The following is a 15,680-nucleotide window of genomic DNA, read 5'->3' on the forward strand; positions in this document are numbered from 1 at the left end:
AGCCCTCTGGGTCTGTCACAAGGAAATACCTGGCTAAAGTGTCAGGCTCCTCTTACATGACTTTCTGGTCATTGCTACCTTTTAACTTAATGTTACCTTACATGCATTTGGTAATCTAAACAAAAAAATTATTTTGCCAGTGAGGACAAGTTTTTTGACCAGATACCAAAATTCGACTCATTGTAATTACCAGAGGACAAAGTAAGACTACCCCATTATATCTGTGTGTGTATGTATGTATCATTTATTTTAAAACAAGCAATTCCATTAACATTGGAGATATTGCAAAAGGAATTGTTATTTTGGCACCCAATGCCCTGTTTCCCTCTTTATTCCCAGCTTCTTCTTTTGGCCCCTGTGACCTACATCTCTGGCTAGTTCAGAGCGGTGCCTGTGCTGGCTAGATCCCTCAGCAAGCTGAATCTTAAGTGCCTTTTCCTTGGTGTAAGTGCTGGTGCCAGCCTGTTTCTCCTATCTAACCACTGGATTTGTTTTATTCTTTTTAATAGTAACAATATTACCTAATAGTAATCTTTAATATTCTTACTTACACTAGAAGAATGACAAGTAAATTACATCAAGTTTGTTTCTTTAGAGAACTAGAAAAATGGTTTTAAGGTGTTGGGTTGCACCCAGATTATTCTTCTCATGAAAGATCAATGAGATTTTTGAGAGGAGAGTTTAATTCAAAGCACCCAAACATAGTCAGACTTCTGTTCTAATTCATAGTCTTTATTTTTAACTTTAATAAGAACAGGTTTAAAACATTCTGTCCAAAAAGTGGAAAATGCTAAATAAAAACATAAACATTATCTAGTCAAGATAAAAATGTTTAAAAACGTTTTCTTAAAACTACTTCCTCCTCTACAGTACATGAAAATCCGTCAAGTTCTTCAGCTGTTGTTCCTCCCACTGCCTTTTCCATCTATATATGTCAATTTTATAACTGAGTTTATTCCAGTTCTGTTGCATTTCACACTGTTAAATTACCATTTTGACACTCTCTTTGAAATAAATTAAGAAAAAGTATATTCACTCCCATGTGAGAGGACAGGTTTGTTTTTTGAAACATAGGAAAAGGATTCTAAGAACAATTCACAATCTAATTGCTTAAATCTCTGTGTGCTAGAAGTTCAATTGAAAAACAAAAATCCTAAATGAACCAAATTCTAGTTCAGTAAAATTGAACTGTACAAAGTTCATCCCAGTGCTCTCCCAAAATATCTTAAATAGTTCCCAAAAGCTACAAATGCAGCCAGGTAGTTGTTGACCTTTCACAAATCTTCATCCCAACTACCCAGCTGGGTAGCTGCACATTTTAGCTGCACATTTGCATCCATTTTTTTACCTATTCTTTGGCATCCCCAATCCCTCCGGCAGTTATTGCAAATGTGGCTTCATTTTCAGGCATCTCAGGGCTGGGAGAAAAAGAAACAAGAAACCTGTGGGTTTCTCCATGTAAAATGCAGTTGTCTCTAAAATGTTGTGGGTGTGAGCAACGTGGAATACATCAGTGCCTTTATACCTATGTGCAAACTGTAGAATGGGATCAATATCATCAGGATCAGAAAATGTGAAATTATCGTGTCAGGAAAACCTAGGAATTTAACATGTCCACAATTTTCCTGCCAAGAGACCACCAGTCCTACCCAAGTATTTGATGGTCTTCATTAAGCATCTAGTAGAATTTATGATGAAGGATTATGTTATTTAATGTATACAATGTGCAAAACAACTTTAATTGTTGTTTAATCTGTTAATTAGTTTGTCCTTCCAGATTTTCTCCCAAGTTTCAACACCTTGAACTTTGTCACCTTCCCTCCTTTGAGGGAAAGGTGGTTTACCTGTCGTAGATCTTTGCAATACGAAGCTCCCCTCTCCCTTTCCTCAAACTGATTCTGGTAGTTGAAGCATGAGCAAGGATGTGGCCCCCAATGGGCTTTTTTGGGTCTGCTTGAAAGCTGAATTAGCAAGAAAATTGTGGTGAGTCACTGTGCAAATTCCAGAGGTTAATACTGTGATTATCTGTCAGACTGTGCCCTATTCAATTCAGTAATGAATAATCAGTAGGGAAAAGCATTGGAAACCCAACTTTACCACACTTGTCTCAAGATAATATGTTCAAGTGTTCAATGCTGGCATCATTTTAATTTCATAAAATTCAAGAGGCTCAAGAAATACACACCTTAAATATCACATATAAGCTTCTCCAAAGGAAAACGTGGTGCTTTTTCAATACTTTTTATAGTTCATTTTCTTTTTTTGTCACAGTGAAATCACACCACCATACCAGGCAGCAGTCAAAAGTAAAAAAGCTCATTCCAAAAACTGAGAGAAACTTCGAGGTGTCATTTATTTATGATTCCTAATACACAGGGGGAAATGACCAATCTGATCTTTCATTTCAGTGCCTCTTGCTCCTTACAATCTCAGTTCTCATTTCTGTTAAATATGTAATACAAAACACAGGATTTTTTTTTAAAGAGAGATAAAAAGTATCTTACGTCATAGTTGCTCCCGGGTCAGCAGTCATCTGGTTGGTCACAAACACGGCCACATTATATTCTGCAAGAGGAAACATTGCAAACAATGGTTGTTTCCAATCCAATTAGAATTCCAAAATACTCTCTCATCCATAGTAAAAGCAATGTTTCTGCTGAAGAACTTCAACTTCAAATGAATGAAAATATTCTTTATGACTGATGGCTTCAGTTAATCAGGACACAGCCTAGATTTGCTCCTGTGTGGCTTCAGCTGTAATACGCCAAAAATGAGCACTTTTCAGAATTCCAGTGAACAAGTCTTTCTCAGTCCCCATCTATTCTCTGTTGGCTCCCTGCCCTCAGCTCCTTCTCCTTCCCTTTCTCTGTTTGCCTTTTTTTTTTACCTCACAAAAAAAGCATTTGTCCATTCCTCATCAACATTTCTGAGACATTCCAAAGAGAAGGAACTCTATTCATCCTGTCATCGTCCCTCAAAGCATTGCAAAGTACTGAGAAAGTGGCAAGAGGCATGGCTTCTTTATTTCTCTACGCCTTCATCCTCTTTTCTCTGTCTTTCTTTTGAATTTAGACTGTTGAAATTTGGGGAAGACAATTACTCTTAATCTGTCATCTTGAAATAATACATTATCGGTTTCATCTTTTTGGTAACTGACAAGAAGTGTAAAGTGAGGAAAGAACCCTGGGCCAGTGCCTGATTGATAATACACTTGAACTACTAGGTGGTTGTGCTTCCAACAGCTACTAGTAGTGTCTCCAGCCCATGTTTCCCAAATCTTGCAATGTTTCCTGTACCTTCTGATATTTTTTGGAGCCTTGACAACATCTGAGCTAGTTTCTGTTGTCGTTCAGCCAACTCTCCGCGACCACTGAAATCCACACGGAAAAGTGCCATTATGGAGTCAATGATCTGCATTGTAATCATGCTAGATAAGTAAATATAGTGAAAGAAAACAGGAACGCTTATTTTGAAAATAGTAAGTATATGGGGGAAAAAAAGGTCTTGTACCAATAACTTGAAGATACCAGCTTCCTCATGGAACTTGGCTGCTACATAGTCAAGCAATTCCATCTGATGTTCACCTAGTGGGAAGTAGAGTTGCCAAGAGAAATTAGGACCAGAAGAAAAGAACAAAAAGGAACCAAGCCTGAACTTCAGAATTCCACTTTATATGTCTGTACTGGTTATACTTTCATTGCCAGCAGTTTTAAATCCTCTGCTCAGTAGCAATCTACTTGGCAGGTTCCAGTTTCCTCTCACCCATCTCACAACACTTCTTTGTGAAAATCTTCACTCTGTATGAAGAAAACTTTTTGTTGTGTTAAGAACTGAAAAGCAATATATACATTTTAATTTCATGTTGAATTAAATGACACATGGAAAATATTTTAATCATATTATTTATGTTTATATTGCACTCTAAAAGAAGTCCTATTTCAAAATGTCTTGAAGTTTTAAAGCAGTGTCTTGTGACACAGAGCGTGTTGAGCTGTGAATAAACTGAGAAGTGTTAAAGTGTTAATAAACTGAGAACTATTAAAATGGGTACCTGAGAGGAAAAAAACCTAGATATCATGCCAGTTGCAATATAGGTCTTACTGGTATATGCACGTGCATACAGCACATTGTCAAGTACTGCCTCGTGGTCAACGTTGAAGCGATCAGCAATGTCACGCAGGCGGTCTGGTCGGCTGCCATTAGTCACAGTTAAGGATTTCTCCTTGTGCAAACCATGCTCTGAAAATAATAAAACTCCATTCCAAAATAGGATTATAGAGGGGGGGGAAGAAGAATATTTATTTTAGTCCTAGAGCAGACTGACTTTTTGTCTTCAGGCTGTCCCACGTACCCTAAAGATAGTTTAGGGCTCGCGATGATAATTGTTTTGTGTTTAGGGTTTGAGGCGGGGGGGGGTTGACATATGGATATCTGTGCTTTAGGAATTCAGCTGTGAGCAAAACCTGTTTATACACAGTCTACTGCAAATGTGAAGTGTTAAAAATAGTGTTTAGTACTTAGATAAATTTATCTTGAATAGAAAAGCTGCTATAACCTGTAGGAGGCCTACTAGATAAAAAAACCCCTCCAAAACTCCCCAAAACAAACAAACAAACAAACAAAACAAAACCAAAATAGTTACAATAAAATCCAATTCCTAAATAACTTTCCCAGGATTATATCAAATGACAGAAGAAAAACTCACTTCCTTGTGGGCTACTACACACTGTGCTCTCCAGGATTTCTGTGCCAGTCATAATGTTTTACATGTATGAAACTATCAGGAGCCTTCTACTTCCTTACAACAAAATAAACTAACTTTCCAGTTCATCACAGCTTTTAACAGTGAAAAAGATACAAAGTGTTTTCAGTATCAATGAAGATAATCTTTCCACCTGTGTAGCCATTTGGTCCTGGGAGCTGAGCTGTTACTACAGAGAATTGTAGATTAAAATGAAAAAGCAGGAAATACGTTTTCTTACATTATTATTATTTAAATAAAATGCAACTGTTTATCCATATCACAAAGAACTGTCAGTTTTAATCAATGTGAAAATCAGGAGCATCTTGTCTTACTGCCATCTTGAGAATAAGCTTAAGCCACTTTTCTTGATTGTAGATCAGATGAGATTTAATTAATGGTGTCAAACCTGTTTTATTCAGTACCATCACTAAATCTGTATATTTTAGGGATATTATTAGTAAGTTCTTACACACAAAGCCTCCTCTTAATCCTCTGCCCAAATTAATTCTATTGGCTTAGTAGGCAGTCTTTCCAACTGTTATTCATATGATGAAAAATTCTGTGGATATGATTTTTTCCTGATATGCAAATACTTGCTGATTGTGGATTTAGTCTCTTTGGAGTGATTAAGCTAAAACACTCAATCCAGTTGTAATCATTCATGCAAAAGGGTATGACTCTGCCCAAAACATGCTACATTTCACTTTACAATATAGGGGGTTCATTTAAGAGAATTTGCCTACCCAGTGTCTGGTAATTCCAGCAGCATTATTAGTTATATAAGTTATTGTTTACTACTCTTTACACACTGAGAGATATCTCTGGGAAATCAGAGTCCTGCTAGTTTTGCACTGCCCAAATATGGTGACTGCCAAAGTCTGTTTATCCAGTCACAACAGCCAGTAGTACCCTTTCAGTGCCCTTTCAGAATGTCAGATTCAGCAAAACCTCTTGAAACCAGGACAGTCAAAGAGCTGCTGAAAAAAAAAAATTTGCCTCTGCCCTTTTCTGAGCATCTACATGTGACCCGTTTTTGTTCTCTGCTTTTCCAGATGGTGTGTTTCACTGGTTTATCTAAGACAGCCTATAATCTTCACTCTCCTTATGGCAAAACTTTCATGGATGTGAGCAGTATTAAAGTACCATTACATTAAAGTAACCATTTATGTGAGTTCTCTACTCAAACACAGTTTATGGAGTTAAGAGTCACCAGGTCTGTTTCACTGTATTTGTAGAAATAAAAGATTGACTTGTCTCTGTGTGTTTAGTTCTGATACAGTTGTAAACAGTGGATTCACTGAGAAGAAACATCACTCTCTTTTATGGTATTATGCCTACCACAAAGAGTGTGAGATAGCTGGGTTTTGCCTGTCCGGAACTCTGTTAAATAAAGAAAAGGGAAAAAAAGAGTCAGGGTTTCTTTTTCCAGGTTTGACAGATTCAGGAATTACTGCAGTTAGAAACTCTTACAAAATTCACCTCAATCTCTGTCTTTTAAAATCATTTAACCTCAATTTCTAAATTGTATTCTCTGCAGGAGAAATGCATTACGTGAAAAGAAAAATCTGAAATGCTTTAATTTGATCGTGCTTGACTGCTGAAGTAATTTATTCTCTTGTGTATAGAAGTTAAAACCACATGGCAACTGTGGAAAAATTATAATGGTGGGGCGGGGTGGAGAAGAAATGGTTGAGTCCATTAACCTAGTTTCATTTCCAGTAAAATGATCATGGAGAAGCTTACAAGTTTATTAATCTCATTCTACCAAATCACATTAGTCTCCAGTTTATCTTTTCTGAAGGGAAGAGTACTGTGTTTTATGAACTCTTATAGCTGCAGTGTCAAGCACCAACTAATAAGGTGTACTGCAATACTATCTTAATTGTAATTCAAAAATCCTACATAAAATGTAATGTACCTTAAGTATGCATAACTAAAATACCTTTTGTGGCAATTTTGTTACTGGAAAGGAACACACTGCATCAGGGAGAACTTTGAATGTTAGTAATAGTCTTAATAATGTTATGTTTTACTGAATCAGCATGCCCAGTAACAATTATTCATCTCAAACTTAGTCTGCAAGCAAATGAAGAGGAAAAATGGGAAAACATTAAGAGAAGTGGATTATTTCTTCTTGCACTAATGCAGATACTCATCTTGTAACTACAGTGTGGTAAATTTGATAGAAGTAATCCAAGTTACAACCAAGTTACAATTTTTTGTTTTGTAACACCCATTTAATGTGGTTCTCTCACCTCCAAAGGCCTCAGTGATTGCCATGCTTTCAATCCCACCACCCAGAAGTTTGCTGCAGACAGGGAGAGGATTATGATCTAGTTAAACCCAAAAAAATCACAAGAGGAAAGTAAAAATCTTTTTTACTACTTTAAGGAAAGTAACTTCTGCCCTAAAGCCCCTCACTTGATGCATTAAGTGCAGGCACTAAATGATCATTGATTCATAAAAAATTAACTCTGTCTTTACCTCCCTTTTTGTGTGCAAGGGAAAGATCTATAGAAATTATTACTGGAAAGAAAGGAGAGAAAATAACCTTGAAAAAAATATTTGAAAATAGCATTCCATAAAAATGTCTCAAGGGAGGACTTGAAGACTTGTAATTTTGACCTGAAAACTGCAGATGATTTTGATAGGTTAAAAAAATTATGCTTTCAAGATTTCTGGTTGCCAATTATTTATTTACAGTGATTGTCCAAAGTCCAGTTTCCCCTCAGAAAAGGAGTTGGTTTTGGTGCTTATTGATGTAGGCTTCTTTAAGCCAGCACTAACTCCAAATGCAAGGGGATCTATGTATCCTAGCTAAGTATTTATTCCCTTATATTTCTGTGTCTCACTAAAAACAATTAAGATGATTATTGGGAACATTTGGATGAAGGAAGGATATAAGAGATAAGCTTACTCGAACTCCTGGCTGCCAGTGGAAATATGAAATACCATCTTCCTCTTTTCACTGTACTCAAAGGCGGTGAGGAAGCCTGGTTCCTAGGGAAGAACAAAGAGAACGTGAGAGGTTTATTTTAATTTTAACCTGAAGTTAAAAGTGCAATATCCCACATAAATATCTTCTTCTCCCCCTAGCCTCATTCCCATGGGTTGGCTATAAAAAGCACCACAGCATTTGTCTGGTTGTTGTGGAGTATAAAGTATTATGCCTTAGAGTAACAGGCAGAATAATTTTCAAATTATTTTGATGATGCAGTGGGAAATCTGCTACAAGAAATGTTGCATATCATTTTGGAGAGGCATAAACTCTCAGGAAAGTGACTGGCTTACAACAAGTTTGTTTGCAGCTTCTTTAATCTTGTCCACTTTGGCCTCTGAAAGCCCCTTCACATTGCACAGTGCCCGTTTTGTGGTCATCTGGATTCCTTTGATTGTGCAAATACCAACTGCCTTCAGCTTTTTTATATCTGCAACATTCTGCAAAGAAATTTCCTTTCTGTGAGTACTCAGGACAGTTAACAACAAGAGGTGAAGTGAGCCTTTGCAAAATATTTTAAGCTTACATTCATACACATATGTTTTCACCAAGAAAGAAACAGTTTTACAGTAAACTCTTCATTGTTTAGTTTGTGGCACCAACAAAACAAAATTTTGAGTAACATTGATGTGAGGGATCATGGTGCAGAGAGCAGCTCCTGGTGGTTTTGAGAGAAAGGTGTCTGGGTATTTACTTCTCCCCTTTCAGTGTCAGTTTTTATAAATCAAACCTGATAGTAAAGAAACAGTACAGAATTATTTCAGATAGTGTGGACCTAGGAGACCCTGGAACACTCAGTCTGTCCTTGGTCCCTTAGCACAGATAATCTGCAACCCAGATAATCTGGTGGTGGATAGCTGGGAGCTCATTCACAAGGATCACTGGAAGCTGAGTCTAACTGCTGTGCTCTTTCTGCATGTCCAGTTTAAAACACATGCATCCTGCAGACCTGACTGACACCTTGGGCTGGAGTGAGCTACTAGTTTTTCATAAATTTGGAACAGCACACTGTCAGACAGCACCCTACTGACATATTTTGCCTTCCCTCACCTCATTTTATGATTCTTACATGACTGGAAATGTAAAAGCAAGAACAGATTACTCACAAGAAAACATTCTATGTGAAAGGTGTGGGATAATACATCAATTTACCATTTCTGGCCAAGATTTTTCTTTGAAAAAAACTATGAACTGGACATATTATCTATTTATCTAGAGTGTGTGGGTACAGAGAGCATAAGGGAGGGGTGTTGTATGAGGAATTAGTCATGTTTATTTGGAATCTTATTTCTCATCCTGTAATATGTGTGTGACACTCAGCAGGGGCTGAGGGGTAACAGCACCTTAAATCCCACCAAACACTTTTGATCACCGAATCACAGTCTCAGTTGTTCTAATCTGATTCTATTTCTGGGCACACTGGCAGATCCAGTAAATATTTTTCTCTCTGTTCCTAAGAAAAAAATTCTAAACCCACAAAAATTATTTCTTCAGGTAAATGAATTTAACAGATATGGCTCATCATATGTTTGCACAAAGCTTTTAGCTGGCACAGGTGAGAACAAAAACTTCCTCTGAGGTGTGGGAATAACCACTTGGAAGAAAGAAAAAAACAATGGAAAGGAACAGAAAACCTTTACAACCCCAGAAGAACAGCCTATTATTCTTGGTTTTCAAACTCATTCAACATTTGTATTATTCTGTGAATGCCATGCCTTGTTTCATACTGACAGGGTAGTACAGCTCCCTTCCAGCTCAGGTCACCCTCTTTGATCCACTTGCTAAATTTTTAAAGCAATAATTTGTTAATTTTTGCTATGTTGCTCTATAGTTTGAGCTCCCAACCATGTGATCCTTCTTCAGAACTATCTTTAAAACTGCCAATGAACTGCCAATAAAAAAAATTGCCAACAATTGCACTGCTGACATGGTCAGCCCAGTAACTACAGTGCTGACTAATGATGAGTCATTGTGACATGTCCTCCCCATCTTTATCTGTCTGTAGTCACTTCTATTAAATCTCACATTACTTCAGGCAAACCCAACTTTTTATTCTGCTTCTATAACTGAATATAACAGGATTCCAATCCATGAGCCAGCCTCCCAGATAAACATATAATAATTGTAATTCAAATAAATGAGTGATGTTTATGTGATTATTGTAACAATGACAGGAATTCACATTTGATGAAGAAAACTAAGCGCTCATTTCTCTAATAATATTTTCCTCACTCCTACTCTACCCCCTGCACCAGCATGCTGAAAATAGTATAGTAACAATTGTCGCAGTGTAATTTCTCAGGCACCAAAAATGCAGGAGTAATTACAAAGATTGGCAGGAACAGGAAATAATCTATCACACAGTTTTCAAATAAATTAGCAAGCAGTTGGTTTTTCAAGAGTGCTAGGTGCTAAATACTTTGAGTATCTTGACACTTTATTTAGGAATCTGATGTGAATGAGATTTTCTAAAAATCTGTCTTATCACCAAAGGCAAAATTTGTCTCCACTGACTGAGTTAGAACTTATTGCAAGGAGGAACTTCAGTTATTTGCATCAATGTGCTTACAATTTTGGAAACAACCTTGCAGTAGCTTTTGAAGGACAATTCTGTGCGATTGCTAATACTTACAATTCCATGCTTCTGCAGCAGGTCGATATCCTGAAAAAAGGATTCCTAAACAAAATAGCAGAAAAAAAATAGATGTTTCTTTTTCTATCTATCTACATCTATCTCACTACATGACTGTTTCAGATTTGTAAACACTTAATGATTTTTCATAAATAATACATAATTTGTTGGTCAACTGAAATAAGCAAAGCCATAGTGAGCTAAATGTAGTGTAGTGAGGCTTACACTTTTCCTATCATGTTCTCCATAAAGTGTATCTTCACAGGCAATTAATCCTCTGCTGTGCTAATAAAACTTGTGCTATCATCATCATCATAATCTGCAGCTTTTCTGACATAGTTTCTCACTCTTTTTGTGCTGATAATCATTCCTCAGAAGCAGAAAATTAACTGAGAGTCCCCTTGCATTTAATATAGAAGTGTAAAATACGATGAAATAATGATAATCCCATTAAAAACTGTGCAAAGCTTTTGAAAGGTTAATGAAGATTACTTGAAGAGCCAGATTGTACAGAGATTAGGGGAATGAGATTTTCTTGGTAGTAGACTGGAACAAAATTTTAAATGCCCTGAACTCCCTGATGGTTTTTGGGGACCTCCTGTTCCTCCATGGGTTTCAAAACACTATCAAAATACCTTCAAACATTTGCTGCACATAGTTTTCAATCAATCACAAATTTACCTCATCGTCCTGGAATCCTGGTTCTTCTTGGACTACTTGATCCTCCATGGCCTTCATCGTGAAAGAGCACGCAGTAAAGTATTGATCACTAGTGGGAAATGCAAACAAAGTCACAGGGAGGCAATAAATGAGTAAATGTCTGTAAAAGGACTTTTAAGAGTCCAAGGACTATAGAAATATGTCAGCATGACATTACATATGGATTTCAATTTGAATTCTACTTCCAGCTCTTCATTATCTGACCTACCAGCCAAAAGGAGAAAATCTATGGCTTTACACTCAGATGAACCAGTTTGGCTAGAAAGGGCTTCACAGGTTTTAGGAAAAGAGATGTCATTCCCTTATGAGAATCTTGGGTCAGAGATGAATTTTGGAGGTGGGAACATTTAAAATGAATTATCACTAGTGGAATTTATTCTGGTAAGAATGCAAAAGGCAGTCTGTGTTTTTATAACAAAAGTCAGCATAGCTGCAGACAGAATGGGTAATGGAAATGCAATGCAACAGCTCAGCCCATACATCTTTACATGACAGAAAACCCACAAAACAGTGCTGAGGAGGCTACAACTCCTTAGTGGTGTATCTTGAGAGCAGATTATTAAAGCTGTATTTGTTTTGAAGTCCTTGCTGAGATTCAAAATGACCAATAAATGCTCAAGATGTGCAGGTAATGGCTGTAAGGAAAATGCTTGCATGGAAAGAACAAAAGAAGGGTAATAAAAATCTGGAACTTTTATTATGCAAACACATATACAGAGAGCTCATTTCATGTTTTTTCATGGTTAACTTGCCATGTCTGTACTCCACCACAGCTTCACTGCTATGTGACTTCTTATTAGCAAGGTCTAGAACTGAAATAGGCACTTAGTGATAGCACAGTTAAATAAGCAAAGTGTAACCTCCTTAAATTTTATGAATGCAAGAATAGTGAATACAAAGTAGTTCCTTAGAAATATGATCTTGTAACCAAACTGCTTTATAATTTTTGTGGTCTTGTAAATGGGTTAAGCTGCTTCTGTTTAAATTGTGAGTTTACCTTTGGTATTCTAGCTATGGAAGATCAAAAGTTTTGTAGACCACCACATGAAAATGTATGCATATCTTTACTAGCTCATTTGTTAACAAAATCCACAAACTATAAGATGGGCTATGTCTAACAGAGGTTGGGAGAGTTTAGGCTAAATATCTGCAAAAAGCCTTTTTTCAGCTTTGAAATGGATAATAATTTGCTTGCAAGAATCTTGTGTATATACAGGCTGGGAAAGAAATGAACAGAATATCAGAATTTCAAAATTATCTTATTCTGTTAGTGTTTATTGGAAATATTCTTATAAAATCAGTTTTTTCTAATAGTGTCATGATATATTTAATTTCTATTTCAGAACCCTGACAATTATGGAATGACAAATTACGCCTTCACATAATTACAGCAAAACATTAATTAAAAATACTCTGGGAGATTTGAAAAATCCCCTAGCTTCAAATACCGAAGGAAGAAAAACAAGTAATGCAAGAGGCATTAAAACTATATTACAATCTCCTTCTTCATTAAAAATGTCCTCACAAAATGCACATAATTGCAGGTTATGGGATTGTTCTTCTGCTCCCCATCCTCAGGCAATTGGCATCTCACAGCAGAAAAACGAGGCACACCCAGACCTGTGCCTTCCTACAGGCTACAAGGGAAAATGGAGAAATTATACCTCACCCTATCAAAAGCTTTAGGTATGAAAAAAGTCCTCCTGCTCAGTGGAGTGTAGTCCTGCTGCTGGTGTGTTGGCACACCTGAAGGATTCCAGTCACCACTGCCTGCGGTGAAGCAATAAAAGGGTGAAAGTCTGAGACAACAGAGCAAATCCATGAGAAACCACCAACAACCTTTGCCACCTCAAGTACCAAAGGGTCGGTGAGCAAGACCTGGATCCCGCGGTGTCCTTGTCCTGCGGGTGTGACAAGGACCCGCTCCCTGCAATTCCCCCTGGCCTTGGGCCGGCAGAAAATGGCAGCAGAGCTCGGCCCCCTGGGTCTCCATGGCGGGACCTCACATCTGTTAACCCGGAGGAAAATAACTCATTAATCGTCATCAACACGCGGATTTATTCGGCTTGTTTTCGCCAGCTGCCTCCTCATGAGAAGTACATTTCTGTCCCCAAACGGCGAGGAACCGCTGAACCTCCCTCCCCCCGCGGAGCAACGTAATTCCCCATCAAAATTAGCATAGTAATTAAACCCGCAGCTCATGCCCGGGCAGCTGCAGGGGGAGAGGGTGGGTGCAGTACCAGGGGCGAAGGCTCGGAGCTCGCCACAGCGGCCTCCTTTTCTCCTCCTGAGGGCACGGCCCCGCCGCTTTCCCGCCGGGGCGGGGCGGGGCTGTGGGGGAGCCATGAGGGCTCCCGGCAGAGCGGGCATTGCGCTTTCCATCACCCGGTCTGAAAGGCGCCTCAATCCCCGTCTACAATCAGTCCATCGCCCGTGGGGGAGCCATGAGGGCTCCCGGCAGAGCGGGCATTGCGCTTTCCATCACCCGGGCTGAAAGGCGCCTCAATCCCCGTCTACAATCAGTCCATCGCCCGTGGGGGAGCCATGAGGGCTCCCGGCGGAGGGGGCTCTGCGCTTTCCATTACCCGGGCTGAAAGGCTCCTCAATCCTCATCTTAAATCACTCCATCGCCCCTGGGGGCGCCATGAGGGCTCCCGGCAGAGCGGGCTCTGCGCTTTCCCTCACCCGGGCTGAAAGGCTCCTCAGTCCCCAGTTTAAATCACTCCATCGCCCGTGGGGGAGCCATGAGGGCTCCCTGTGGAGCGGGCTCTGCACCTTCCCTCACCCGGGCTGAAAGGCTCATCAATCCTCATCTTAAATCCCTCCATCTCCCGTGGGGGCGCCATGAGGGCTCCCGGCGGAGCGGGCACTGTGCTTTCCCTCACCCGCGCCGAAAGGCGCCTCAATCCCCATCTTCAATCGCTCCATCTCCCGTGTTTTATCAACTACTGTACTCGCCGTCTCCCGGGAATATCGCATTGCCCTTACTCTACAGCTGGAAAAGGCAGCCTTAGTTAAAGCCGCGTTGGTTTGGAAGGCATTCGGCTTAACGCGGCTCTGCCTTTTGTTTTTCCAGGGTGCCACTCATGCATCTTCCTCAACAAGGCACACACGGCGTTTATGGATTGGATGGCCAAAACCTGTCAGAAAAGCTGGAAGATAAGCGACTTGCCTGGAGTCACAGGACAAGAAAATGAGGCTGAGTCATACATATGACTTAATCTGCCATTTTAAAAGGATGGGAAAGGTGCTTTTTAGGATATGAACACTTCTGCGAGACATCTGCAGTCTTCTTGGAGACAGTATTTGGAAAGCAATCGCTCGTTTTAGCTCGCCTCTGGTAGCACAGTTGGTTCGGGACTGCATGTCAAGGAGACATCACATTCCTGCGAGCAGGAGGAGTTCCTGGTGCCCCTCGTGTGGGTTTGGAATGGCAGAAGGGATTGAGCAGCATCTCAGCCTGTTTCAAGGGGCTGGTGAGAGCTTCCCCACCCTCTGCCCATGGGAGGTTAAGGGCGCCTTTTCCAAGCTATTTCTTGGCCAAGTCAGGAAACCAAGCAACAAAACGCAGGGCTCTGTGCCATGGTCAGCACACCACAGGAGTGCTCGCAGAGTCCCCATTCGAAACGTCAAACAATTTCTATAAGTACCAAAAGTGCAACCCTGGGAGCCCAAGGCTTTGTCTATAGAGAAGTAGAGGCTGGCATAGCTTTTGAAAACAGCATTATTCCACAAGAGCTATTCCAGAAGAGCATTTAGGCAGACAGCCCTTCAAAGGCGAATTCCTTCACAAAGTATGCTTTTATTCCAGAGCAGAATGCACATGCAGGCAGTGACCCTTCTGCTGCTGCAGTAGATAATACCTCACTCTGTAAACAGCCTTCTCTTCATTATCCTTTTAGTTTGTAGCATGGTTCTCAGAAAGGTCAATGAATGCATAGAATCTTAAGACCATTTGCCACTCCAAAGAGCTACTTTGGGCAATAAATTACATTTTACAACTTCAAAACCTTGTGTGATGATTCGTTGCTCATTCGGCTTCCAGCTGGTGTTGTACAATAACCCCACAGAGTTAACAATGTCCTGTTAGACACTGGCCCGAGTGAGCAGAGGCATCCCTCAGTCTTCTCCTTCCATTTTACAGGTTCTGCTGCTGACCAATGCATCTCCATCCCTGAGGGATGCACTGGAATGAGACACACCACTCTGATACACATTTCCACTCACTTGAAATCTTGTACTTGTTTTTGAACAAGGACCAAGTCAAACCATTGTCATAAAATATTAAGTATCCAGGTGATTCTTTTTTTCATCCTCACAAACTTCATCCATGGTTGCAAGAGGGAAATCATGAGGAGTTTTGTTGTTGTTGGGGTTTTGTTTTCTGTCTCTGGTCAGAACTAAGATGAACTGCAAAAGCTCTGTGCATACAGTGGGTCTCAGGGTAGGACTGGCAAAATATCATATCAGTCAAGCTTCAGAATTCAAACTGAAGTAACAGGAGAGCTCTATTGTTAAAATGGGATTACTGGAAAGAATAGATATGGTACTGGGAGAGTGAGTTATGTCTCCATTGCAGTCTTGAG

General features: G+C 39.6%; 1 protein-coding gene across 5 annotated transcripts; it reads right to left on the minus strand.

The window, feature by feature from the left end:
* Nucleotides 1-84: 84 nt before the first annotated feature.
* On the minus strand, nucleotides 85-14,178 carry DMC1 (DNA meiotic recombinase 1). Of its 5 annotated transcripts, XM_056482565.1 has the most exons (15): nucleotides 13,335-13,422; nucleotides 12,764-12,864; nucleotides 11,056-11,143; nucleotides 10,375-10,419; nucleotides 8,036-8,182; nucleotides 7,662-7,744; nucleotides 7,000-7,052; nucleotides 6,083-6,124; nucleotides 4,859-4,931; nucleotides 4,102-4,193; nucleotides 3,511-3,584; nucleotides 3,297-3,411; nucleotides 2,505-2,565; nucleotides 1,845-1,961; nucleotides 85-1,418 (listed from the first exon to the last, which is right to left on the minus strand). In XM_056482565.1, exons 3-15 carry the CDS (start codon nucleotides 11,110-11,112, stop codon nucleotides 1,349-1,351), a joined length of 1,029 nt encoding a protein of 342 aa, XP_056338540.1. In that variant the 5' UTR covers nucleotides 11,113-11,143; nucleotides 12,764-12,864; nucleotides 13,335-13,422; the 3' UTR covers nucleotides 85-1,348. The 5 variants fall into 5 exon arrangements, with proteins under 5 accessions (XP_056338540.1, XP_056338539.1, XP_056338537.1 ...); XM_056482564.1 differs by lacking the exon at nucleotides 13,335-13,422 and adding an exon at nucleotides 14,083-14,178 and having other exon boundaries at nucleotides 3,297-3,584; XM_056482562.1 differs by lacking the exon at nucleotides 13,335-13,422 and adding an exon at nucleotides 12,952-13,030 and having other exon boundaries at nucleotides 3,297-3,584.
* Nucleotides 14,179-15,680: the final 1,502 nt, after the last annotated feature.

The sequence above is a fragment of the Oenanthe melanoleuca genome, chromosome 1A, assembly GCF_029582105.1.
Source record: "Oenanthe melanoleuca isolate GR-GAL-2019-014 chromosome 1A, OMel1.0, whole genome shotgun sequence".
NCBI classification, from domain to species: Eukaryota; Metazoa; Chordata; class Aves; order Passeriformes; family Muscicapidae; genus Oenanthe; species Oenanthe melanoleuca.